General features: G+C 41.9%; 3 protein-coding genes across 3 annotated transcripts; all 3 read right to left on the bottom strand.

Annotated features, from left to right (window-relative positions):
- Positions 1 to 287: 287 nt before the first annotated feature.
- On the bottom strand, positions 288 to 5,676 carry LOC142378151 (uncharacterized). The gene is made up of 3 exons (XM_075462380.1): positions 5,661 to 5,676; positions 4,005 to 5,132; positions 288 to 2,090 (listed from the first exon to the last, which is right to left on the bottom strand). Exons 1-3 carry the CDS (start codon positions 5,674 to 5,676, stop codon positions 2,053 to 2,055), a joined length of 1,182 nt encoding a protein of 393 aa, XP_075318495.1. The 3' UTR covers positions 288 to 2,052.
- A 330-nt stretch (positions 5,677 to 6,006) lies between these two features.
- Positions 6,007 to 16,368, bottom strand: LOC142378687 (uncharacterized). Its single transcript, XM_075463495.1, has 4 exons — positions 16,174 to 16,368; positions 12,476 to 12,573; positions 12,050 to 12,122; positions 6,007 to 7,518 (listed from the first exon to the last, which is right to left on the bottom strand). Exons 1-4 carry the CDS (start codon positions 16,244 to 16,246, stop codon positions 6,956 to 6,958), a joined length of 807 nt encoding a protein of 268 aa, XP_075319610.1. The 5' UTR covers positions 16,247 to 16,368; the 3' UTR covers positions 6,007 to 6,955.
- A 1,930-nt stretch (positions 16,369 to 18,298) lies between these two features.
- Positions 18,299 to 25,080, bottom strand: LOC142378689 (ras-related protein Rab-33B-like). Its single transcript, XM_075463498.1, has 3 exons — positions 24,778 to 25,080; positions 20,204 to 20,382; positions 18,299 to 18,862 (listed from the first exon to the last, which is right to left on the bottom strand). The coding sequence occupies exons 1-3, from the start codon at positions 24,994 to 24,996 to the stop codon at positions 18,535 to 18,537; spliced, it is 726 nt and encodes a 241-aa protein (XP_075319613.1). The 5' UTR covers positions 24,997 to 25,080; the 3' UTR covers positions 18,299 to 18,534.
- Between the last annotated feature and the right edge of the window lie 1,707 nt (positions 25,081 to 26,787).

The following is a 26,787-nucleotide window of genomic DNA, read 5'->3' on the forward strand; positions in this document are numbered from 1 at the left end:
TCACCGAATATAATGACAATAATAAATAACAAATTATGTTTCTCTCTCTTTAATCGTATTTATACAGTATGATGTTGGTCAGAAAGACCAACAACAACGGCTACTTTAATCCCTGAAATGTAAATTGCTGCCACATTTCAGTATTTTTTACTTCAGAAAGGTTTTTCACGCTAACATATCAGTATAGTTTGGATTTATTTTGCAGAGGTAAAGACTGTGAACCCTTCTTCCACCGAATACAATGTTGCTGATGATTTAATACAAGGAACAGGTCGTTTTTCCGCCACTTTATTTGATATCTGAGCACATTATCATGACAATGGAAGTCGTTTGCCCAGCAATTTACTGAATGAAAATGATATATTCCATATCTAATAGTGTAAATGTTAATATATGTTTAACTAATGATCTCACAACCTTCTTTCAGCTCTAAAACGTCAGGATGCATCTGTGAATCTGTGTGAATAGAAGCACATGTGTAGGAATTTATTTAAACAGATACGTGGAATAAACTCTTTCCTCCGATTCTAAAGTTTTACAGAACAACACATAGTTTTAAAGAGATCCTCACCAGAAATCCTAAAATCACTTTGAAATAGCCTTATTTGAAGAACATTAGACCGTGTAGTAACCAAAACACAGAAGCAGTGACAAAAGTGAAAAACTAAGTGAACCCCCTCCTCCAACAGCTTGCAGATGCAGCTTCAGCAGCAGTGCGTTGAAGTAATGGTTTCCTGTGTGATGTTATCAGTCTCTCTCATGGTTGTGGAGGAATCTTGGCCCACTTTTCTTTCCAACGTTGCAGCATTCGTTTATGTTTAAAATCAGTATTTAAATCAGGTTGAGGTCTGGACTTTGACTTTGAACACTGCAGCTAACATTTAACATGCTAACTGAGGCCTGCAGAGTCTGAGATGTAGCTCTTGGGTTTTTGACCTTGGGGTGACCTTGCTGGGCCGTCCACTCCTGGGAAGATTGACATCTGACCTGAATGTTTTCCACTTGTGAATAATCTTTCTCTCTGTAGAATGATGGACTGCAAAATAATTTGGAAATGGCCTTATAACCCTTCCCAGATTGATGGGCAGCAACAACTGCTTCCCTAAGATCCTTGCTGACGTCTTTCCTCCTTGGCATTGTGTTAACACACAGCTGAATGCTGCAGAGCAGCAAACTGACAGAACTTCTGCTTTTATAGAGGTGCTCACACTCACTGATGATCAATTAATCAGTGCATTGACGACCTGCACATGGCCTTCTACTTTCCTTTTCAATTCCTGTGGAAGCAGTAAGGGTTCACTTATTTTTTCACACATTTTTATCTTAGTTTTAGGTAATACAGAAATTGTGTAACATGTAATATCTAATGTCATCAGGACAGGAATAAAGCAAACTAAGAAGAATTTGTACCCCATCTGGTTGTTTCAACTGTTAGGTTTAAATCTTCTAAGTTAAAAGTTACAAACACAACTTTATCGATTTGAGTTCATCTTTTGTTGCAGAGGGTAAAATATAGACAACATTGAAATGTAGAAAATAAATATGCACCAAATCTGAATTAACAATTGGTTTCTGTTTTATAACCTGAATGCATGACGTTTAAGTCGTGCTCATTTCTCTAGGAATGCATCACTGTTAAATTAGCAATAAGGTAAATATTCAATGCTTTTAAATGCCTCAAGATGGTCATGTTTGCTGGTGAATTATGAGAAAAGCAACAAAAACACGTATCTGTTGGCTCTTATGTCAGCTGATAATTGAAGTTAAATGACAGATCTATTATTTCAAAGTCTATCACAATATCACAATGTGAATTACCCACTTCCACTGCCTGATAAAAAAAAAAAAACTTGAAACATTAGTGGGTCACGAAAGGTTTTGCTACAGTGGCACCTAGTGGACAAGAGACATCATGGAAGTCATGTAACACCTGCTACTACAGTTAACACCTTAGTTTGCTCAACATGTGACCACTTCTTTGTAATGTTTCTGTCATCGGTTACGCCGGCTTGAGTGAGAGCTTGGGGAGTGTTGTGGAAGGCACACTGTCTGTCATGACCGAGCTGTCACCACCGCCGTACTCTCTGTGGCTGCAACAAACAAGAACAATACTGACTTATGAGCAAGAGCAGTTTAGTGAGCACAGTTGAGGGGAAACACACTTGTTCTGGAAGTAGAATGGACATTTGTGGGAATCTATGGACATCTAATGGACATCTATGCGGATTCTAGGCAGGGAAAGCAAAGTTTAAAAAGAGCAGTACAAGGTTCATGAGTCACACAGGCCTCTTCACACGCTGAAGGTCTAATCTTTATGAATATTCCTCTTGTAGATGTCCATTCTACTATCTCCAGTTCTAGCTTAGCTGCTTTATGTTGTTTACCTTCTTACTGTACTATTACATCACTGAGCAGCTGTTAACAGTCCAGTTAGACAGCTTTGGCTCTGTGGATATACACAGAAATACACCTGGTCAGAGCCAAATACAATGAAACACCATATTGTTTTCTCTTTGCTTGTTTATAGAGCAGAATTTAAGAGAATATAACACCTTCCAAGCCAGCTAAATGATTAATTCAGGTTTGATTAATTATCAAGGTATGTTATGCCATATTAATTGATACTGTTCTATCAATATTTGTTATTTTACAAACCTCCTTTCCAGAAAAGTTGGGAAATATTCTAATATGTAATTAATTGTTTAAATCTGTAAAGTTTCAGTGTGTAAACTACTAAGACCTGGGCTCTGTTGGATGGCCTTCTGGCCCTCAGGCAGAGAAACCGTCATCACGCCACCATGATCAATACAGCCACACGGGCTCAGGAGGAGCTCGGAAAACCATTTTCACTCAACACGGTCCACCTCTGCATCCAGAAATGTGACCTGAAGCTGTATCACACACGGAGGATGCCAGATATCAATTATCTGGACACCAGCTCATCTCAGGTGGACAGAAAGACAGTGGACACGTGTTCTGTGGGCAGATGAGTCCACGTTTCAGCTGCTTCAGGGAAAAACTGACGTCTGCTTCTACAAAGATGAGAAAGAGCATCCAGGCTGTTCTCAGAGAAAGGTTTAAAGCCAGCGTCTGTGATGGTGTGGGGCTGATATCAGGGTCCATGGCAGGGATGGCTTCATCTGTGTGAAGGTGCCACTGATGCAGAGGTGGATGTTGGAGTTCTGGAGAGACAGATGCTGCCATCAAGGTGAGGTCTTTTCCTCAAACAACCACAGACTGCTGAGCAGCTGAAATCTTGGATTCAGCAGGAATGGACACAGATTCCTCTGAAAAACTGCAACACTCAGTATCCTCAGTTCCCAAAGCGTTAAAAAGAGTCATTAAAGGGAAGCTGATGGAGCATGATGGGAAACATGACTCTGGAACAACTTTTTTAAGTCTGTTGCTGCATAAAATGTTTAATCTTTTTTTCAGACACTGAAAATCATTTCTTCGTTCAAACAAACGAACATTTAGAGATTTAAGTTCTTGTTGCATTTTAGAAAACTTCTCAACTTTTCTGGAAATTGTGTTTGTATGATAGTTCACTTGTACTCTTCTAAATAGAATTAGCACCTAAAGTTTATGCCAGGGTTTCTTACTGTACTGAAATGTATAAATGGATAAAAACATCTGCTAAATGATGACATCTTTTGGTATTAGCAAACTTTAAAATGTGTACTGTAAAAGTAAGGAGTGCATACATTTCAGCTCCATTCCTCACCACCAAAACCCTCACATGGCACCGTAGATGTGCACGGTTGTCACTTGGAACATGAATCTTTTGTGTAAACTTAACTCTGATATCTTTCGGGCTTCGCTTCACTATAAAACAGGAAATGCTACACTGACAAGCTGTTTTGTAAAAGTGGACCACATCAGAAAAATGATTGTTTTGATGGTGATGAACTTTGAGTAAATCGGGGTATTTTTGACTGGATAGAAGGAATATTCTTTAAGAAAGCATGAAATGGGATGCTGAATCTTTTGCTAATTGTTCTTACTGTGTTCCTCCACCCCTATTGCCTCCTCCTTTGCGTCATATGTAGCATCCGCATCTTCGTTGACCACATCCTCTTCCAAAGCTGCAGGTGGCGCCACCTCCTCTGCTGCTGATGGAGCAGAGTGGCAGTGTTCTGCCTTGTGCACTGGAGCCTCTGGTGTAGAGTCTGGTTCTGCAGTTAAAAGAACCTTCAGGTCCGGCTCAGTGGATGCTGCTGCCAGCTGAGTTGTGTCAAAAACTGCCTCAGCTGTCTCCTCTATTGAAGCTTCAGCTTCTGCCATCTCTCCAGCTGCTGAGATCTCTTCCACTGGTGTAACCTCTGCAGAGACAATGACCTCATCAGCTTGTGCGACTTCCTCAGCTTGTGCAACCTCATCAGCTTGTGCGACCTCCTCAGCTTGTACGACCTCCTCAGCTTGTACGACCTCCTCAGCTTGTGCGACCTCCTCAGCTTGTGCGACCTCCTCAGCTTGTGCGACCTCCTCAGCTTGTGCTACCTCCTCAGCTTGTGCTACCTCCTCAGCTTGTGCTACCTCCTCAGCTTGTGCTACCTCCTCAGCTTGTACGACCTCCTCAGCTTGTGCTACCTCCTCAGCTTGTACGACCTCCTCAGCTTGTGCGACCTCAGTTTGTGTAACCTCAGCTTGTACGACCTCATCAGCTTGTGCGACCTCCTCAGCAGCAGCCTCTGAAGAGGAGACGGGATCCTCAGGAGCAGCTTCAGTGGGCACAGCCTGATCTCCAGCATCAGCTTCCTCCACTGTGGGGGCTTCCTCGGGAGGAGATACAGCTGCAGCTGCCTCCTTCTCCTCCTCCTCCTGGGCTGCAGCAGGAGTCTCCTCTGTAATCACTTCTTCAGCAGCTGGAGCCTCTGCCACCACTTCCTCACCCTCTGCAGATGTCACCTCCTCCTCGCTCAAAACGACAGCCTCTTCAGATGTTTCCTTAACAACCTCCTCTGACGTTGCCTCCAGGGCTTCTGGCTCGAGGACGTCTGGCGTGGAAGTCACCACCTGTTCTTCAGCCTCTATTTGGTGCACAGCTTCCACCAGAGTCTCCACACCAACAGAGGCAGCAGTAATCTCAACTGTTGAGCTGGTCAAGAACTTCACAGCTGTCAGCAGATCTGCTACAGATGGAGGGGCAGGATGATAATTAGTATTTTATAAAGAAGCACCAACACTAAAATAACAAGATCTCTGCCTTACTTTACGATCGAATCAGCTGAATACATTTCTGGCAGCAGAGTGACAACCCTGTGTGAATTTATGTTCGTCATATGTCATGATGTGCTTTTATTTTTCATAATTAAACTTACCTTGATCAGGTGTCTATCACGGGAGGGTCTACGTGTACAGTCACCACAGCTTCAAGCACTCTACAGGAGACTACGTGCACCGTTCATGCTCCTTGTGCAGAAGTTACCATTTAAAAGACCAACAGTGTCCTGTAACATAGATTCTCACTGAAAGAAATGCTCAAATTCTACATCATACAGCAGAGTAACAGTGACCCAAGATGTTAGGAGAGGTCTGCACTTTTTCATTTACTCTGCAAACCTCTGGAAATTATTTGTTCTTTATGAGGATGATGAGCACATTGGTTCAAAAATCTCCAGTCGGTGCGAAGTTGGGTAAAGATCATGTTATTTTCATACTTGAACCAATCGGCATCCCCCGTGTGTTCAGTGGATGTGGTCCGTGCCATCAGGGGAGCAATTTCTCCTCAATCAGAAAAACTTTGCAGTGATTTACAGACGGATCATGAACCACTGAACCTCCTCAAAGATGGCAAAGGCATCATGTTGGAGTTCAGCTGAAGCTTGACAGGAGCATGAATATAGCACAGAGAGGAAGAGCAGCATTTCTACACAAGCTTGGCATCTATAATGACAAACAATAACATTTTACTTTCAGCAACAAGTAAAAATAGACCCGAACAGGTTCTGTTTGCAGAACAATGTTTAGAAATCCGACAATAACTTCAATCAAGTACAATGAAAATTCATAAATATGGTTGTGGACCATCAAAACTCCTTTATTGAAACACTTTACACTTCCTCACCATCCAGTCATGTTTAAGTATTTCTTACTTTAAGTGTTTTAATCACAACTTTTAATGCCCAAAGAGGAAAAAAAACAAACAAAAAAAAAACCGAGTCTCTGTAGTGTTTTCTTTAAGATGCAAGTTTCACAGTAATGAGAAAAGACTCAGCAGGAGCATCAAATGGCTTTGAACGCTTTTAAGAGTGGAAAAGAAAAGATACTGTGACTGAAACATTGATTAGTTCACATGTTTAAGTGGGCGCAGACTGGTGTAGCCGATGTAAACGAAAACATCTGAGAAAAACTAAGAGAGGAAACAACTCAGGCGCTGCAGTCTGGAGAAGAGAAAGCTGGTTTCCGTCACTTCACTGTGAAGCAGAGAGTAAAAGCTGAAAGAGACCAGGCTGAACGTCGGACATCTGCTGCATTAGTTCAACACTGAAGTCTTTAGACAACTAATCGAACTCGGTGTGAGACAAAATACTTTTTACAAAAGACACAGTTTGCAATTTTAATTCAATCTCTTAAAATCACGAAAGGTCGAGACTCTTCCCTTTTCTGTCGAGCTGGTGAACCATCGTTTGGATTTGCTTTGGTGTGGTTTCGATGGGAATTCTTACAGAAACAGAATTTAAGGCTTATTCCAACCTCACAGACTGATGTTGTAAGCTGTGGTGTGGATCTGAATGCCAGGGAAAGGCGAGGGAAGGAAGACATCTGAAAACCGAACTGATGAACCCTTGAACGGTATTTTAAACCCTACTAGAAGTGAAAACTAGACACCGCTTTTAACCTTTATTTTAAAAAAAAGGGGTTCATGAGTTCTTTTCCTGAGTCCAGGGAACAGGGACACAACACATTAAACTGCTTGCCCTTAGTTCTAGATACACTATCAGGCATCACAGCTTTATGCAGCCACCTCTGCAGCAGGGGCAGCCTCAGCCTCAGGGGCTGCAGGGACAGTCTCTGCTTCAGCGGGGGGAGCGGGAGGGACTTCATCTACTGCTGCCGTACCAGCGCTCTCTGCTGCAGGGGCCTCAGCGGGCGTCTCCACTGCTGCGGGGGCCTCAGCGGGCGTCTCCACTGCTGCGGGGGCCTCAGCGGGCGTCTCCACTGCTGCGGGGGCCTCAGCGGGCGTCTCCACTGCTGCGGGGGCCTCAGCGGGTGTCTCCACTGCTGCGGGGGCCTCAGCGGGCGTCTCCACTGCTGCAGCAACTTCTGCAGCAGCTTCTGGAGCCGCTTCTTCCACCACAGGGGGAGCGGCTTCCACTGCGGCCTCAGTAACGGCCGCCTCAGACACCACGGCGGCGGCTTCTTCAGACGCAGCCTCAGCGACAGGTTCGGCAGAGATCTCCGCTACTGGCTCTGCGGGGATGGACTCAGTGGCGACCTCAGCGGCCACCTCCACCTCTACGGGGGCGGGTTCAGCTGCAGAAGCTGCTACCTCTGGTTCTGCCACAGCTGGAGGAGCTGCAACACAAATGCACAGATTAAACATTTTCTGATAGACACTAGCACCCGATGAATCTTAGATTTCTAGGTCTACTGTCTGTGCATTTCATAACTGCAGCCACAAAAAAAAAAATATAATAATAATCATATGACAGCTGAGGCTGGGAACAGTGCTCCAGCCTGGATGAACTTTCATCTGAAAGACAGGAACATGTAGCAAACACATCTGTGATTCTGCAACAATCAGGAAGTATTCCTTTAAACCTAAAACACACTTTTAAAGCGTTTTCTTCGCTTACATGCAGACCACGTTAAGAGAGATATCTAGAAATGACATCCTGATGGCTGCCTGACTTGGCCTCACAAGTCAAAACTGTAAAATCTGAATCTCCACACAGGCTTTGAGACATGCACCTGCAGAGTGCTGAAGAGCTCAGGACTGTCCATTCATCAACAGCACAAAAGAGTTGTCTTGCAGGCTTTATGAGCCCCATAAAAACATCTGAATCCCCACAGCAGGCTATTTATATTTAAATTCTATTTATTCTGTTTTTCTGATTTATTCTGTTAACGGCTTTCTTGATTTTTGGCAGTTCGCTAACAAGTCTAATATATCAAAGCTCAAACATGATGATTAATAGGACAACATAGAGTCCCGCAGCACAGCTTTCAAATACATATTGGAAGTGTTGTTGCTTCCACGCATGACAGCTTTCATATTATTCCGAGCCCTCGTAAACTCACTGATGCACAGCAGCTGTTAGGGTTCAGTGATTAGGCTTTACAGTGGAGATTAGGATTGGGCCTACGTGGGTTTCCCCAGTTTGTCCTACCTGCTACAAGCAAACAATCAGCCCTTTTAGACAGGATGCATGAAAAGATGTGCTGTATGTTGCATGGCCAGATAAACCGACATAGTCATCTAATGGTTTCTCTAAAACCAGAAGGCAGTAAATCAAAACTGGTGCACACACAGCTGCAGCGTAGACTGGATTTGTCATGATTTTCAACAATCATACGTTCACAAATTTGAGATCAAAAGAAAACGGCCAATTGAAACCAACAGAACAGTCATATTTCTTTTTGTTATCTTGTCGTGTCCCTCAGCTGTAGACATACAGTATCTGCCACTTAATGCCCAAAAAGGCTTAAAAGACCTTATTCTTATTTACTGCCAGCAAATGGCTGGCATTCTTCAAGAATGATCTGTATCATCGATTAGTATGTGGGTTTATGCTAGAATAGTGTCATAAAAACAGCTGGAGCCTAAGTGTAGGCAGCTGACTAACTTTAGATGACCTCGTCATTTATTTTATTATTTTTTTTAAGTAAGTAACATCTTCCACTAACCAGCTCATCAACACAAAAGCTGTCATCTGAGCAGAAGCAGTTTAAGTAAAGCTCAACAGATTAGGTCTTGAGGTCTAAAAAAGTAAAGCATCAACAGACGAACCATCAACAAGAGGAGTAAATACGAGGCTAATCGTGAGCAAGACAGAAATACAACTGCTGACCTCTGTGGAAATATCAAGTTACCGAATGTTTGGTGCCACTAACTAAAGGAAACTCTGTTCTGTTTTACATGGCTCAGTGTTCCAGTCTCAGTCATGACTTTGACTGAAGATAACCTCCCAATAAAATGTGATAATGATGCCATGATATCAAAACAACTACAATCAGTGACCATGTGACTTCTTAATGAAACATGTCTTCATCATATGGAAATGGTAAGTGATTCATTCTCACACCAGAGCATCAGAGTGACTGTTTTAGGAAAAGTGTAGGACAGATAAATGTTGATCACAAGTACGTTGAAATCACTTTGCATCGAGACTTTTCTTCTGCTACGCGGTTACATAATGCCGTCACCGGATTAACATCCAAAGAGGTACTCTCTCCATTGCCGTTTTACTGATCCAACACTTCCAGGCTTCATGTGTGGAACTAAACCAGCAACTAAACAGCTTCTCATCGACTTTCCAGACGAGTTAGCAGCTCTGGGCACGCAGCCATGATCCAGCTCGACAAGACAAATAACTTGTCGACACAAATCCGAACAGACAGGCGCGCTAAAGCTATTGAAAGTGATCGTTCTACCATGTGTGATATGTGGGTGGAGCAGAAAGAGTCTGCTCTGAAAGACGTGCAGATCCTCCGTTTTTCACCCTCGCTCGGATCCATTTTCTGCATTCTGGTTAAACCCCTTTCAGACCAACTTTCCCTTCATTTGACAGCAGCCAAGCGCTTCAGCATCATGTCAGAAGGAGCATCCCGGTGCTTTCCCGTAGCAAAAACACGAGCTTATGAAATTTATCTACCACTTTTAAACTTGGCCCAGGCCCGAACAGCATGCAGTCCCCTCAACAGATATGTGAACCCATTAATTAAGAATTGGTTAACAGATCCTGACATTAAATAAATGCCATCAAATCTTTCCTAGGCCAAGCTTTTATTATTAGGTTCATTATCTCGTTTTCCCTTTGTGCTTCAGCCAAACAGATGATAAATGGTTTTAATGTTTGGAGCAAACAGCTGCACCCTCTTTCTCTGATACAAACAGGTGGCAGAGGGATGGCAAAGCACGGTGAAAGAGTGGAAAAAGAAGAAAGCTGACTATCAGCTACACTGGTTCCCAAACTGTTGTAATTACCGGTATTGCAATTGCAATTTTTCAGTTGTAAATGGGTAGAAAAATATGGAATAACTAACCAAAAATCCCAGTTACAACTTTGTTGTACCTCCTCTGGCTTTTATGACAGCTTAAATTCCTCAAAGAGTTCACAAATTAAAACCATATTCTTCATAAATCAGGCTCCAGTTTTCTCGTACAGCAGCTGACGGGTCAGATTTGCAGGATGGATTCTTGTCACAGACCGTTTTTTTCTCCAGTTTTCATCAAAAATTTTGTTCTCAGATTGAGATCCGGGCTGTGTCATTGAGCTCTTTGCTCTGTTTCAAGATGAATTATCACCCTGAAAAATGTCCTCAGCATCACCAAACCTCCTTTAGATTCCAAAATTACATCAGCCCCATATCATCACTGATGGCGTAAATGAGCTTGTTTCCTTCAGCCAGTCATCTTTCTATGTTTCATTGGACCAAACTAAAGTCCCAGCATCATCTCCTTGGTGATTCATTTTTGAATCCCACTTCCATCCAACCATCCACAGTCCATGGCTGCTTCTCTTCAGCTCACTGTGACCTGCTTTTCTTCTCTTTAGATGTTACTGATGGTTTATGTTTGACTTTTCTGGATGGAAATTTTCCTTCAGCTGGTTTCTTTCAGTTCGCTCACAAACATCGACTCCTGTTTCTGTCCATTTGTTTTTTAAATTTCTTTTGTTGAACATTTTCTATTTTCAGACACATTACTTTGAGTTTTCTGTCCCGACTCTTTAACTTCTTCTTTGGTCGAGCTGTATGTTTCCCTTTTAGTTTGTACTTGCTCCAAATTTAAGACTCAGCTGACTGGAAAAAACAAACATCTTTTGCCACACGGAGTTAAATTACATCTTGAAGGAGTTTTATTTAATCCTTTCCATTGTTTCCACTGACGGCTCCCTTCCAGGGGCCATGTTTCCTGTCAATCAGTCAGGTGCAACAGCTTTTTAAGCTCTGACGTGACAAACTCACATTAAAGTGCAGACTTTACCGGATATTAATCCAGATCCCAAAAGTTTTCCCTCTACTTCATATGGAAAAACAAATGGCCGTCAAATACACCAGTTTAACTTTTTCACCAGTAGGTTGTAGCCTTTAACTGGAGCTGTGCAGAAAAATAGCAGCTGTGGATGGTAGCAGATGAAAATCTTTGAACATGGACCTTATTTTTTTGGATGAGTGCTTTAAATTAAAGATGAAACACTTTAACGGATCAATTAAGCTGTTAATGTTGTGCATTTCATGTCTTAAAAGTAAGTAGATGCAGGAATTATTCCCTCAACTCTTCTCAGAACTGTTGGGGTCATCAAGAAGCAGGTCACAGTTCACGTAAATATGCTTCTGAAGCTGACGTGTCGGACTGAGAGCACCATGTTGGAAGAATCAAAAATGGAAAGATCAGAGGAAAACCGATGCTCACCTTTGTCTTTGCTGCACTATTAAACCCTGTCAAATCAATCCTCCAAAAATAAGACAAAGCTACCAAATATTATGTTTCAGAGGCGATTAAACAAACAATTGTTAAACATCTGTGAAAAGAAAAGTCAGGAAATTTGTCTTTATTTTGGCTTTAGCCTGATAAAATGGTGGCTCCACCATTTTAGTGACTGAAATGTAGTGAAACTGTACTAAAAATCTTTGTCCTGACAAGATGGTTTACAATATCTTTAAAGAGCCTTTCGCTTTTATAAATAATCAGGTCAAAATGTGTTCAGGTTTTTATTCATTTTACAATCGAAAACCTGCCCAATTTTAGTTTTTGTTCCAATTAGCAAATGCTGAAATGCTTCACTAAGACAAATGTGATAAACATATCTGAAGGAATTATAAAGCTATTAAAACAGGATGCATGGCAGGAAGCCCGTGTGTATTTGTGTGAGCAGCTGACCTTTTGCGTTGGAGCTCATGTTGGAGAGTCTGTCCTCGTAACGCTCGCTATCATCATTGACGGTTTTGTAGGCCTGGCAGAAAGAGACTTGGTTTATATATTTATTATAAAACAACAACAGAAACACAACAGGACGAGACACTGGTAAGCTTTAAGAGCCAAACAGAGGGCATGTCTGTCCACACAATTACTGCAAGTGGCAGTTTGTCACAGAGCATAAAGAACGCAGCGTCCGAGCTGTGGCGACGTCTGGAGTCCAGTGTGCCGTCACGCCGCTCCCAGTTCAAACCGGCAGAGATATACCACGAAACTACTAAACTGACATCTACAATTAAACCATTTTAGTATTGGCAGCATCACACTTGAATTTACACTAAAGATTGCCACCAACTTGCAGGCTTTTTAATCTCTCTCAGTGATACTCACATAGACGGCTGCAGCAGTGAGGCCTCCTCCACACAGAACAAAGTACGCCATGTTGGTGGAACCTCCAGGAACCCCGAAGGCCATGTGTCGCACCGGAGCTACAGATAGAAACCAAAAGCTTTGCAGCGTTAGTCTGGAAACCTGCACAGAAACTGACCTGATGAAAAGCAAAAATGGACTGGATGCACATCGTTTCATGTATCTTTGTTAACTTTGTGTTTAAAACGTGTGTAAATATCAAGTCGACAACATTTTAACTGTCAAAAGTTCATCTTGACGCAAAGAACAGAGCAATCTGACAGCGACAACATGTCTCCATCCTTTAATCCAGTTACACAACACGGGTCATTTGTAGCAGAGGAGATGGAAAGATTTACCAGCAGCCAAGCTAAACACTGAACTGTCCCTTAAATTAAATCCCCACCACACAAACACGAAAACACTTCCTGTCTGACCATCTTAGATGTGCAGCACATCAAATGGGCTTGAATTCATGTGAAGGAGTTCCTAAACACATCATGACAGAAGGTTATTCTCCTGTCCTGTAAGCTTCTTAACGGGCTTTTGTTGTCGTGTTGCTGCACGGGAGGAGAGTGTTGGTACAAAGATCTGCTGATGTTTAAAGGATTGTCAGCGGTGCATGCAGGAAAAGACCATAAATAAAGCCGCCCTGCATCTCTGATGCCGCCACAGCCTAATCTCTTCCTTATACACACCCAGTGCACGCACAAAGAGCACATGCACGGACACAATTACAGTGGAGATGTCATCTTAAGCATAATTTGCGCCTCTGTGTAAGCAAATGCACGTGTGGGCCATTTGAACGGTGAGAGAACACATCCTGAACCTTCGAGCTTCACGTGTGCGTTCAGGCAAAATCACAACGTGTCACTTTTCACTGAGAGTTCACAGCATGTGAAGAGAGACAGCATATTATTACATACAATAACTGATTTTCAGAGTATCTGAAAATAAGTTAGGGATGTTAAAAAAAAAAAAATAAATAAATAAATAGGGAAATGCCAGGAGTGAAGTGTAAAAGATTAAAAGCACATATTTTCACATTTATTAATGGCATTAATATTGTTTTTACTGCAACTGATAATCTTCTTTAACTTTCTAAACCATTTTCTGTGCTTATTTTCTATGTCATTATTTTTCATCCCTTTATTTGTCCACATTCTTCCTTTTTGCTTCATCTTTTATCCTTCAACTTGTGAAAGAAACCAAACTTCCTATTCGAAGCATAACTTTTTGTTATTTTTAGCAATGTTAATGTTATACAAGTGAAGATTTAGAGCCTCCGCTGTTTGATTCTTGTCTCAAATGAATTCATGAACAGACTGAAGGATATTTAAGAAGATAAAGAACAACGGTGCAGTTCATAAAGAGGAAACAAACCTTAATGGCTCACAGGATTATAATTGGAAGATAAAAGAACAAAGCAGGAAAATGATTCAAAATAAAGAGATAAACTAATTAGAAAATTGGAAAGAAATTTTCATACAAGCTAAATGAAATGAAATGAAATGTTTTATATCAACGTGTATATCGTATTAGTTAGCTTATATTTTCAATCTAATGATGAAAATACAAATATATCTCAAATGATTAGCTACAAGATACGTCTTTGACACTGACATCTTGACATCTGACACTGAGCACATTTACATGAAACTACAAAAAAGTTCAATAAATTAACTAATTATTGTGTTAGCATAACCAAAAGAACAAACAAACAAAAAAAAAGCATGTGATCGTGTTTGTCTGAACAAAATCATAGAAAACTGAGCTTCTCCACAAGGGATTAACACAATATAATACAGTTGGGGCTAAAAATCACTCCGGCATGTCTATTACAACCTAAACTCAACTGGGTCCAGGCTGTCCACACATGCTTCATCTTTTTGTAAAGACAGAAAAGCGCACGTGCATGTTCACACAGCCGAGTTAAACTAGACCACAAACTCATTAGTTTGGTGTTCAGTTTGAGTTTGTATACTCGCTAATGTTGGCTCTCAGGCTATTTACGGTATGCTCTGTCACACCGTATTCTACTTAAAGGGTTTCTGAGTAGTTTCCCTTAGATTATCCATAAAGTTTCAACTGAAAGAAGAGGCCGAGCCTGCAGAAGTGAGGGCTGGAGTGGAGTTGTGTAACTCCACACTCTAAAACCAGCAAGTCTGAATAGAACCGTAAAGTAATGGTCGAAAAAAGGAGCTGCTGTACCGTCTCCGTTTTAACTTGATCAAAGCACGTCACAAACATTCCATGAAGACCTCAGGAAGTTGTGTCGTCTTGGGAAAAAAGGGCATAGCATGGGTCCTTTAAATCCCTGACGCAGACATGTCGGTTTGGACTCGAATTAGAGGGCTTTGAAGGTGTTAAAAGGCAAAGTTTGGACATTTCCCACCTTTGTACTTAGCCAACTGGCTTCTCCTTTTACATTGTACGGACTTGTGCAACACCATATTTGAGTTTATTAAAAGCCCCACTAATGAATAAAACTATAAAGAAAACAAAAACAGAGCTGAGAATTGATCGGTTATGGATGCTGAGCCAGTGTAGCTGTACGTCCTCCCTCTAATACCCATGACACAGCAGCACCGAGCAGAGCCAAGGCCAAGTACAGGTTATTTATACAGGTAATCAGTTAATCCCCGTTGCCAGGTTGAAGCTGCAAAGATGGACACACGACAGGCAACGACAGACAAGACAGCTGCCATGATGGAAGTGACACATGTGGGCAAACGTGCACTCTCCCTGTAGGAGGCCTCCTATACTCCCACTACAGCAGCCATTTGTGCTCTCTTTTGGTGCACAGTAACCAATCTTTCCAGTTACATTCTGGTTAGCAGAATTCATCAGAACTTCTGAACAGGAAATTAAAGCCAAATCTTCCCCTCAGGCCGAATTCCACGTGCTCAGATCCCAAAGTAAAGGATGATCCGGGGAGGCATGCATGCGTGAAAAACACAAATGTTCTGAAAATACAAAGGAACAAAAGCCTAAAACCCCGCTCAAATGCCTGAACACAAGCCGAGATTTCAAACAAACGCATCAGAAAAACAGCCATTTGTGCTCAGACGAAAGTCATTAACATTACAATTTATATAAGAAACATTTTTGACAGGATTGCCAAACTCAGGATGGTTTATTCTCTTGTGGATTACGGCTGGATTTACAAATGAGAGGTTCAGGAACAATGTGTAACCACGACAAAGAAGAGCATAACAATGGTCATTTCTGTACAAATACCTCCATGCAGAATTTGTATTTAAAAAAAAAGTGCCCTTGATACAGATTTGCCATCAAAAGTAAAGTCAAAGAGTGTGAATGTGATGTTCTGTCCATACGTGAGAACTGTGTGTTCCCAAAGTAGGACACGCCTCCTGAGTCGGGCTGCCTGACAAATCTGCAACTCGACCCTGTAAACTGAAAAAGCCAACAAATGTGTCCTTGAGAAGCATTCCCCATTTTTAAAAAACAATCATTAAAAGCACATTTCTGAAGGAATTATTGATGCACACATTAGAATTTAAATTGAATCACTTATTTTAAGCGCATCAAGGACGGTCCTGGCAAGGTAAGAAAAGAAAAACAATGTAGTTAGGCAACTTCATAATTTCTCTAATTGACGTCGCAGCCCATCACTGGGGACCCACTCTCAGAAAGTCACAGTTAATAAGTCAACATACCGATCTTGAATGTCGGTGTCAGCACCCTCCGCGCCAGCGGCCCGACTCTCTGCCATGCCCGTCTGCAGAACATGTTTGCTCGGTTTTCAGCTGCAGCTGAACAATTGCGTGTGTCTCCAGACGATTTCAGAAGTGAATGACAAGACCGTTCAGCTGCTGCCCAATACTGATTGCAAAGAGCACACCCCCCATTGAAAGGAAGGCGAAAACAACCACGAGCGCACTGGCGCGCCCCCTACAGACGGCAGGAACACATTAAAGACGCTGAACATTCAGCTGATTTGTTGCAGGTCACTTTACCAAAATCTTCCTGCACTGTCACACATTTCTGATAAAATTATTGTGCACGTGTTTAGCTACATTTTGCATCTGTAACATAATCCCTCATTCAGAGATCAGTGTGAGTGTCAGAGGGATCAGACATCCGTCAGGCTGCTCTCCGAGTGGATTACACCCCCAGCCGGCTGCATGGAAACAGGGAACTGTGGTTGCGTAACACAGACAGTGGCACAGCGTTTTGCTTGGTCGCACTGATGTGCAGGGAAGCCTGAACTAGATGAACAGTCATTGGCAGAGAAAGGCCCACAGGCCACATCCAGCCATCCGTTAAACATTAAACAAAAACAGAGTTATTTTCTTTTATTCAAGCCAAACTTTCATATTATGTCTGACAAATAACTAATCATTTCAGATGATATGAAACACAATACTCCTACTTTGAAATATGAAGACAGATTTCAAATATTGAAACAGGTCGTTTTTTTTTTTTTACATTGAAATCTGCTCATAAACCTGATGGAACATTTCACTAATCAGCAATAGATACAAACAGATCAACGACATGATGATTTAAAATGAAGAAAGTCAAAGTAAAGTGATCTTCTGTTGTCATTCAGAACATACTTGCAAGGAGTGCACAGCAGAATGAAACAAAGCAGAGTCAAACAGGCATAAATGGGCAACTTTTGTGACTCCTGGAGTTTCCAAAAGCAAAATGGGAGGCACAGTTTTCAGTAGTCAGGCGCCTCGCTTGTTGAACCAGCTCTGAAGAGATTTTTATCTTCAACTTAACACTCAGAAATGAGTGTTGACTCCTCACAGCTGCAGAGTGAGTGCTAACACTTTAAATCCCATATGTGGTATTAACTAACCCTAAGAGAATGAATGAATGCACACTGGATTTTATTCATCCTGATTTTCCATCTATTCCTCCATCTTCTTTACTCGCTTCATCCATCCGTCATTGAGCGAGAGGCCGGGTCACACATCCTGATTTTAAATGACCAAAATAAATAAACGATGCGTACTTCCTTACTCTAACATGACCTGTGATAAATGTTGTTTTAACACACTCCTCCTTACTGACAGTTTCCCCTCCACAGGGCTGTATCCTGCAGGTCCAAACTTCACAGCGGTCACGGACCTATCTTGTGCGTGATGTGGGCGATGGAAAAGTGCATCGCATGTGATTCTGCGATTTTGTGTGTAATCGATGATTCAGAGGCCGTCACATGATGAACAGGGTTGTTTGTGCGTGAAGGAAGGGGAGAGCATTCAAATGTCACATTGGTGCAACATTCACCAGTTAAATAATAGATGTCTCACTGTGAACTCAAGCATTTTTACACTGATCTGAATGAACATAAATGTTCAAACTAAATCCAGCAGAAAAAAATATTTCCTTTTGATTTTCTGACTTAAGGATCCATTTTTGTCTCAGAGAAAACTGCCTATCGTCTAAAGTAGGTGAGAATAGGGATGAATTCCATTATATCTTGGCAGAAATCCAATATTTTCACTAATTTTTGGTGAAACTTTGCTTCTTTTCTTATCTTAACAGTTGTAGAAGAAGTGGTTTTGTTTAAAACATTTAAATTAGGTCTCCAACTTCAAGACTTTTGGAAATCAAATCCAACTCTGCATCAATACCCCCGTTTTAAATTCTCCGATATAAAACAGGGTTAAGATACTGTTGGAAAACCTTTCAGGTGACACACTTTGCTGCATCAAAGGTTGTTTCAGCACAAGTTAACAGTCCAAGTGGGATCACCCCCTGAGGCACAGCTGGTTCCCAGTGAGACCACACGTGCTGAAAACAAACACCATCACTCAACTAGAGGGTCAATTTGATATTTGCATTCATAGTATTTTAATCAGCGGATATGATAAACAATAAGATCACAAATATACACAGAAAATGACCAAGTATCTCACATATTAAGGGTATAAATATCTAAGTTCTCTGTGGGAGTGACTATTTCACAAGTAAAAGAAAAAAGTTTAATTGTCAAACACACGATCACATTGATAAAAAGCTAAAAAAGTCCCATTCTTCCATCTGTAAAAAGGTCTCTGCCTCTCTCAGCAGCAGCTCCATGGCTCTTTCACGCATCTTTTCTTGTTTATGATTTTAAAGGAACCGCTGTACGCCGGGGAATTCAGTGCCGAAAGTCTGTGCCTCTTTAGTGTGACACCAACAGCGGAGACGATGTCCTCCACTCCGTCCTGCTGATACAGCACCTTCCTGTCGCCTCCTCGCCCGTTCTTGAGCTTCTTTGGCGGGTTCTTGGCAGACGTCTCAAAGAAAATCATGCTGTGGGCTTTGGAGAAGCTCATCGCCCGCTCCTGGCTCACCTGGCTGTCCGTCCTGCGGGGATCACGAAGGTCACTCTTGTTCCCAATCAGGAATCTGGGCGGAGATGAGGAGGTGGAAAGTGACGAATGAGACATAAATCCATTTTCTTTAAAGCAATACAATGTAACATTTCTACCTTAAAATAACAGCTTGAAAAAAAATTGTGCGGCTAGAATGAGTTTTAATATTACGATTGGCCTGTCTCCTATGCCCTCCGGGGGTCTGAGTTGGAAAAACTGCGCTATGTAACTTTGCTGGAGCGGCCCGGGAGCTGAGCGGAAGTACTTCGACTTGCTTTCTGGCACACCTACCGCAAAAACAAATAGACCCCTCTCACGCTCCCAGGTACATTTGATTACTCTTACCTTCTCGGTCGACATAGCTTGCACCTTCTGACTCCTCGCCAGTTCGTCAACAAACGTGAAAGTGAAAGTGAAAGGGTGTTGTATTTACGACAGTGTAACCGTACATTACCTCCAAGCCTGTAGGGGGAGCTCCATAGTGGGATTTTTGAGAAGTTACATTGTATCGCTTTAAAGGGGAAGTTCGTTTTTTTTTTTTTTTTTAACCTGGACCTTCTTTCTGGCATAAAATACGTTCATCTACTCACGATAACAGTTTGGTGAAAGTCGACGATATTTAGATCACTGGAGATCGGCGTATATCCATATAATGGGAGAGAACAGGGCAGAGACAATGCAGCCCCTAAATAAGGCATTATCTGTCTTTATTTCACCAATACTTTAAGACCAATGGATGAATGAATGAACGCGTACTATTGCACTGTTAGTTCAGAGCTGCTGTGTTGTTGTTATTGGGGGCCTTTCTACACACGTGTCTAGTGGGATGACGTCATCGAAGCGCCACTACAGCACAGCTCATTTACTCCGATAAGGACGTCCATCGTACTCAAAGTCGTCGTCCACGTCGTCAAAATCTGATAAATATCCTGCCATGTTGTACAAAACTAACAGCAGCAAACTCCGTGTGAAGTTAGCCGACTGTCACAGAGTGAATGAGCTGTGCTGCAGCGGCGCGCGTCGATAACGTCATCCCAGTAGACGCGTGTAGAAAGCCCCCAATAATTACAACACGGCAGCTCTGAGCTAACAGTGCAATAGTACGGATTCATTCATTCGTCTTAAAATTTATGAAATAAAGACAGACAATACCTTATTTAGAGGCTGTATTGTCTCTGCCCTGTTCTCTCCCGTTATATGGATATACACGGATCTCGAGTGATCTAAATATCTTCAGAAGGACGCCGACTTTCACCAAACTGTTATCGGTGAGTAGATGAACGTATTTTATGCCAGAAATAATTTCCAGGTTTAAAAAAAAAAAAACGAACCTCCCCTTTAAGTAGAAGTACCTGCAGAGAGCTGGTGCACTCACCTCGGTATTTCATGACCCACAGAGTTCTGCCGGCACTCCTCTATCCAAGCAGTCAGCCCATTAAAACTAGCCTGGCAGGTGACATCATAAACAAAGAGCACGGTGTGGACGTTACGATAGTACTGTTGCACCATAGACTTCCGAAAGCGCTCCTGTCCTGCCGTGTCCCACAGCTGGAGCTGGTTGTGAGGAGGGGAAATTAAAAAGAAAGTCAAAGATTGACATGTGGAATTTTCTCGAAGGAAGGTGGCAAAGACACAAATATGAAAAAGAGGAACTGAATGAGGCAGAGAGGATAAAAATAACTTGTGTTGAAATCCCTCAGACTAGGAAGAATCGCACACACGGAGAAAAACAGTGAGTCATCTCTGAGAGGGAACAAAGAAAACAAATAGACTGATCTGATCGTTGGACTGATTTGCTCATGAAAATGATCTGCACAATGTTAATAAAATCCTTTCAAAATTTCAGTGGAACAAACAAAAAGTGGCCAAAATCAGACAAAGAGAAGCAGTCTGTAAAGCCAAATGTTTGATGAATCCCGGACAAAAGCAGAGAGCAGGTGGAGGCGTGAACCACCAAATGCACGAAACATGGTGCAGATCAGCAAAGTGAGGAACCTGTAATACGTTGGTGAAGAGTCGACTCTCTGAAATGGATAAATATGACTCTGGCCTGGAGGATACGCCCTCCAAGGTGCCCTAACTTTCAGTCAAAGTGCTTTGAAACGACAGCTCCATCTTTGTATTAAACACCGTAAGTGTTGTTTTGGAAGGAATATCTTTAAATTCAAAGTTACCTCAAGCATCGGCTTCACAGATTACTTTGGGTAAGAGGACTTGTGACTGAATCAGGAACCCCTGGGAGCTCGAGGGATGCATCGATCGATTGGCTGGTAATCAGAACAACTTTGACTGGTGACTGGCCAATAGCAATATTTCAGAGGTTAAAAAATGTTTTCCTGGGGTCAGTAAACACACCACGCACATGGCAATACAGCCATAGACGGGTACCTACAATCGTGTCTTTAGTTTTTTACTGTGAGCGAAGAAGGCCCAAAGCTAACAGTTTGTAATATCTGTAAAGGGAAACTGCATTGATCGGCTTGGCTGGAGATGTGGTAAATCAGATTTGTTGCATTCCCCCTTTTTATATTATCAGTTTTCACTTCCAAAACTAGACATGTAACTCCTCTCTGATGCACTTTTACCCTTTGAGATGGTTAATACAAGAGAAAGCAGTTGGAGATCTAATATCTGGGAGCATTTCATTCCTTCTTGTTGCAGTTCCAGTGAGTGAGTAAATATTATTCATGGCCGATGTTTTCTGTTGAATGTTCAATTAAAACAAAAATGATCTTATATCGAATCAGGGAGTCAGTCTCATTCTACAGCCCAACAAATGCAATGGGTGCATAATTATTGGTTCTTAGACTCAAAATCCTGAAACTTTGTGGTCTTGACACAATCTTATTATTCTTTTCAATGAGCATGGCCTTAAAGGGGAAGTTATTTATTTATTTTTTTTAAACCTGGACCTTATTTCTGGCTTAAAATATGTTCATCTACTCACCGATAACAGTTTGGTGAAAGTCGGCGTCCTTTGGATGCTATTTAGATCACTTAGCTAAGAGCTGCCGTGTTGTTGTTATTGGGTGCCATTTTACTGAGCTTATTTACTCCGTGCTCTGTGACAGCTAACTTCTCACGGAGTTTGCTACTACTAGTTTTGTGCAACATGGCAATTTGGAAATACGCAATAACGAACCATGTTACCAGCAGCAGTAGCAAATTCCGTGTAAAGATGCTGCTGCAGCGGTGCGGCGATGACGTCATCCTACTAGATGTGTGTGTAGAAAGCCCCCGATAGCCCCCAATAACAACAACACTGCAGCTCTGAGCTAACAGTGCAATACTACACGTTCATTCATTCATTCATTTGTCTTAAAGTATTGGTGAAATAAAGACAGATAATGCCTTATTTAGAGGCTGTATTGTCTCTGCCCTGTTCTCTCCCGTTATATGGATATACGCGGATCTCGAGTGATCTAAATATCTTCCGAAGGATGCCGACTTTCACCAAACTGTTATCGGTGAGTACATGAACGTATTTTATGCCAGAAATAAAGGTCCAGGTTTAACAAAAAAACAAAACGAACTTCCCCTTTAAACTTCGTTTTTGTCTGGACTGAGATGTGACTCGACTTATTTGAGTTTTAAAGCTATGGTAGGTATTCCTAGAGAGCTAGCAAGATTCGAAAGTGTCCCCTCCTCTAAGCTCCACCCACCCCCTCCCCATTCCGTCAGTGCTTCATCCAAAGCCGGTAGAACCGCGTGCGCACACGGAGCAGGGAGCCGACAGAGGGGGGCGTAGGCAGAAAGCAGAGGCATCTGATTGGTTTTTTGTAGGCGCTCCGATCGGTCAGCTTTTTCTCAGTCCTGCAGTTGCCACAGAGGTCTGATTATTTTCGTCCCTTTTTTTAAATACATCTTGTATAGATTTCTCTCAGGATAGACAGACCATTTCACCCAGTATTACAAAATGTGTTTCTGAACAGGATTACCAACCATGTCTTTAAGCGTCTTCTGTGATTTGACTTTAACTTGACTTGACTTAAAGCTTGAAACTTGTTTTTAAAACAGACTTTAAAGCTAAAGTACCTTTAATAATAGAAAATGAGAAAAGTGCAAATGTCTGCAACATTTGGACCGAATCCAAATTATCCTCCCTTGGCCTTAATATTTGGGTTTGGGTTCCCCTTACCCCCCTTTTACACAGGTGAGACCCCTCTTTTCTTTTAGGGGCCAGTGAGTTGTGGTCATGCAGCACTTCGAACAGGGTTTTGAGGAACGTTTGGTTGGCTATAGGACCTCTAATCCATCTCCAAAAGAAAAGGGGAGGATTTAGTCAGGATTAACAACGACGAGCCTGTGTAAACACTGAAGATACTCATGATGAGCAACTGGACTGGAAAGAGGAGCTTTTCTTCCCCATCTATCTGTTGCTTTCCAATCTTATATTAATACAGAAGATACACTCAACTACACGTGGCACTGATATGAAAACAATCATTAGGCAAAAAGCCTAATGCTCTATTCTGGACATGCTGTAAACAAAAACAAAAAAAGTGTTTTCCATAGAAAATTCTTTGCATCGTCTCTTCCCTTCTGCGTAGAATGACTCTACAAGCTTGGCACACTTCTGTTTTGGAGGTTTCTTTAGCGTAGAGTAGCGTAGCGCAGACAGATTAGATGGGGAGAATGAGTACGCAACCATTTTAGGTTCTCACCAGAGATACATCGAAGCGTTCAGGTACAGATTCTGGCTGGATCCACTAAAAACCTGAGCCTTCACCTAAAATTGTAAGCAATGTCGAAAAGGTTTTCAGCTCCTTATTTTTCCACATCGATCTTTCCTACTATGCCGACTAGTCTCCCAGTACATGTGAGAGGAAAACCAGAAGTTTCCACCATAATGTGTCACAGTAAGACTGATCTTCATGCTTGGTTTTCCCTCCGATACGCACGACCTCCTGAGACCTCATCGAAATATGCATGTGCCTTCCTAATCACGGCAGAGGTAGAGCTCAAGTATCACTAGAACCAGTGAATAATAAAGTATATGGGACATCTAACTCTTTTGTTTTTATCAAAGGGTTCCAAAAACCTTTTCGTCTTTGTGGTTAATTGTGTGTAAATTGGCGAGAAGAACAAAATAATCTTAATATACTTTAAGGTGAGTTTGACTGAAAACTTCCTGTTGGCACCAATTCACTCGAGGCTTGACCTCAAGCTTTGGTGGACGTCAATTTGAAGTTTAGGACCCTGGGATGTTGTTTAACCCTGAAATATCACACACACACACACCTTCACGTCTTGTAACAGAGCAGAAAACCTTTGATAATATATAGGCTATATAAAAAAACTCCCATTCCCCTCTGACAGACACTTCCTCTGTCATGTGGGCATTTCAAAACACTCAGGAAACACACAGACCAGCCAACACCCACAGTTTTTTGTTATATACATGAAAAGCAATAAAACAGACTCCACGATCATCTTGATACAACTTCCCACAAATCACAGCGGCACCCTGGAAAAGTCACTTCAGAATGAAATGCGCTGAGGATCTCACAGAGAACAGGCCACTGAACTCAAGTCTCTCAGTGATTTACAGGCTGCAAACACAAGCAGTTCTGCTGATTTTCTGCCATCCAGAGAATTTTCTGTCATTCAGTCTCAGACAAACAATCCTGTGTAAATCCAACAAAGGCGCTACAGTGTAGGCACAAAGAAAGATTAATTAGTTGTGAGAAAGGATAAAAAAATGTAATATTTTTTTTTAAAACAAACTCTTAGAACCTTATCTAATAAGATCTTTTGGTGCAATTTACTGAAAAAAAACCAACACAAAACCTATAAAAGTCTCACTTTGGTTCGTTTTCTTTTAAAAGCTGGTCAGCAGTCACAACTGTGCGTAAAAATGCAGCCTGTTTAGTCCTTCCTTGAGCACAAATTCCTTACCTCCGAGCTAATTATTTTGCTTTTGAGTGATGCTAAGAATGAACCTCTTACCTTAATTCTCTCTCCATCAATATCCACCATTCTCTCGCGGAAATCCACCCCGATGGTGGCCTCCACTCTGCTGGGGAACTCTCCGGCGCACAGTCGGTGCGTGAGGCAGGTTTTTCCCACCCCGGAGTCTCCAATCACAAGCACTTTGAAAGTCCGACAGCGGGTTAACAGGGAGGACACACTCCCCAGAGAGCTCGAAAACTCAAGAGATGACTCCATCTGCCTGTGGATTAACGGTGATAGCAAAGCGTAAAATACGCGCTTGGCCTCAGAGATCCAAACAACAGCTGGACAGTTGTTAGTGTCTGCAAGCTTTTAAGAAACGCTCTACAGCAAAGATCTGCGTGGGTGTAAAAGGAGGAGAAGGGGGCCGTTCCGTTTAGCAGTCCGTGTTTCATTTGACAGCATGGTGATGAGCGCGACCTGAGGGTGGAGAGTTCATCTCGCACATTTCTTTCAAGGCTGATGAGCCTGATTGATTGTCTGCAAATGCGTCGTTACAACTTCCTACTTTTAAATAAAGCAAACAGACCTATAGTCAAAGTGTTAAGACGTCCACGGACAGGTTATCTGGTGGGGTAGCAGCCCTGATAACGCAATAATTTTGTCTGGGACACAAAGGAAAAGGTTTGCTTAACTTAGTTCATGACTAATCCTCTCACCTGCCTGAGGAACAGCACGCTGCTGCTCCCTGCCGGTGGACCCGGACTCACACCGACACCCGGAGGCTCTGCTCGGCTCTGCTCTGCTGTTGGACCACGGTTTAACACATTTTATTAATTTGTTTTTACATGTACGCGCAGCTTCTTCATTCCAAAGCTTAAAAAGCTGTTGCCCCTGAATGATTGAGAGGAAACATGGCCCCACCAAAAAGAGCCGTCAGCCGAAACACTGGAAAGGATTATAAAACTCCTTCAAGAAGACAATTCAGCTGTGAAGCTGAACATGTTGGTTTTTGGAGCAAGTACAAACACAATGGGAAGGCTGTAAAAGGGAAACATACAGGACGACCAAGGCAGACGTCAAACTCAGAGCAAAATGTCTGAAAAAATTTAAAATATACAACAAATAAACAGAAACAGGAGTTGATGTTTGTGAGCAAACTGAAAGAAACCAACTGAAGGAAAATGGGATTTTCATCATCGGCGGAGTTTGCGGGAGGGCAGGGAGGGCAATGCCCCCTGGTGGTCAAAAGAGTCAATTACTGTGTTCCCAAATTAATTCGAAACAATTTAATGAAAAAAATATCTAAATATTTACAAGTGACATAAAGCACACACAGTGACGGTAAATATATCAGACCATGATGCTACGGTTACGCACAGTGTGTGGTTGGCTCAGATCTCGGGACTGTCTATTAGACTGTTTTTTTTTTTGTTTTTTTGCCCTCCCTGGCATGAATCTCAAACTCCCTATGGTTATACGCACATATTCAGAAGAAGAACAAACTTTTCGCTCAGAAATGCATGTCTTAATATAAGTAGGCTAATGCCTTCATTTTGTGTTTATAGCTTTTAACCCACATATTCTGCCTGTTTTGGTCTCATTTATTGCATTAATATGTTTTTATTAAGGATTGTATTAATAGGCAACACATTATGGCTGTGAAGAAATGTAGATTAAATGGGAAGTGCCACATGAACTCAAGTTGCTGAATCTCCTGTGTGTAGCCAGTTTAAGGCCCCTTTATCTCCTGAAAAAAAAATCCAAATTTTATCACACAGAAGCCTTGTTTTCGTCTAAGGAGCAATCATTCAAGTTTCGTTGTCTTGACGGTTATCAGTCCGAGATAATTCAGGGAAACAGTCACTTTCTCATCAGCCTTTCAAACTGTGGCACCTTTTAAAAAAAAAAAGGTTGAAATTGAAACCACTCAAACGCAACCATTTTATGTTGTTTACCACCGTCACTTTATTGCTATGAAGTTCAAACCGAGCATCAGAATGGGGAAGAAAGGGGATTTAAGTGACTTTGAACGTGGCCTGGATGTTGGTGCCAGACGGGCTGAAA

Source organism: Odontesthes bonariensis, chromosome 4 (genome assembly GCF_027942865.1).
Source record: "Odontesthes bonariensis isolate fOdoBon6 chromosome 4, fOdoBon6.hap1, whole genome shotgun sequence".
Classification (NCBI taxonomy): Eukaryota; Metazoa; Chordata; class Actinopteri; order Atheriniformes; family Atherinopsidae; genus Odontesthes; species Odontesthes bonariensis.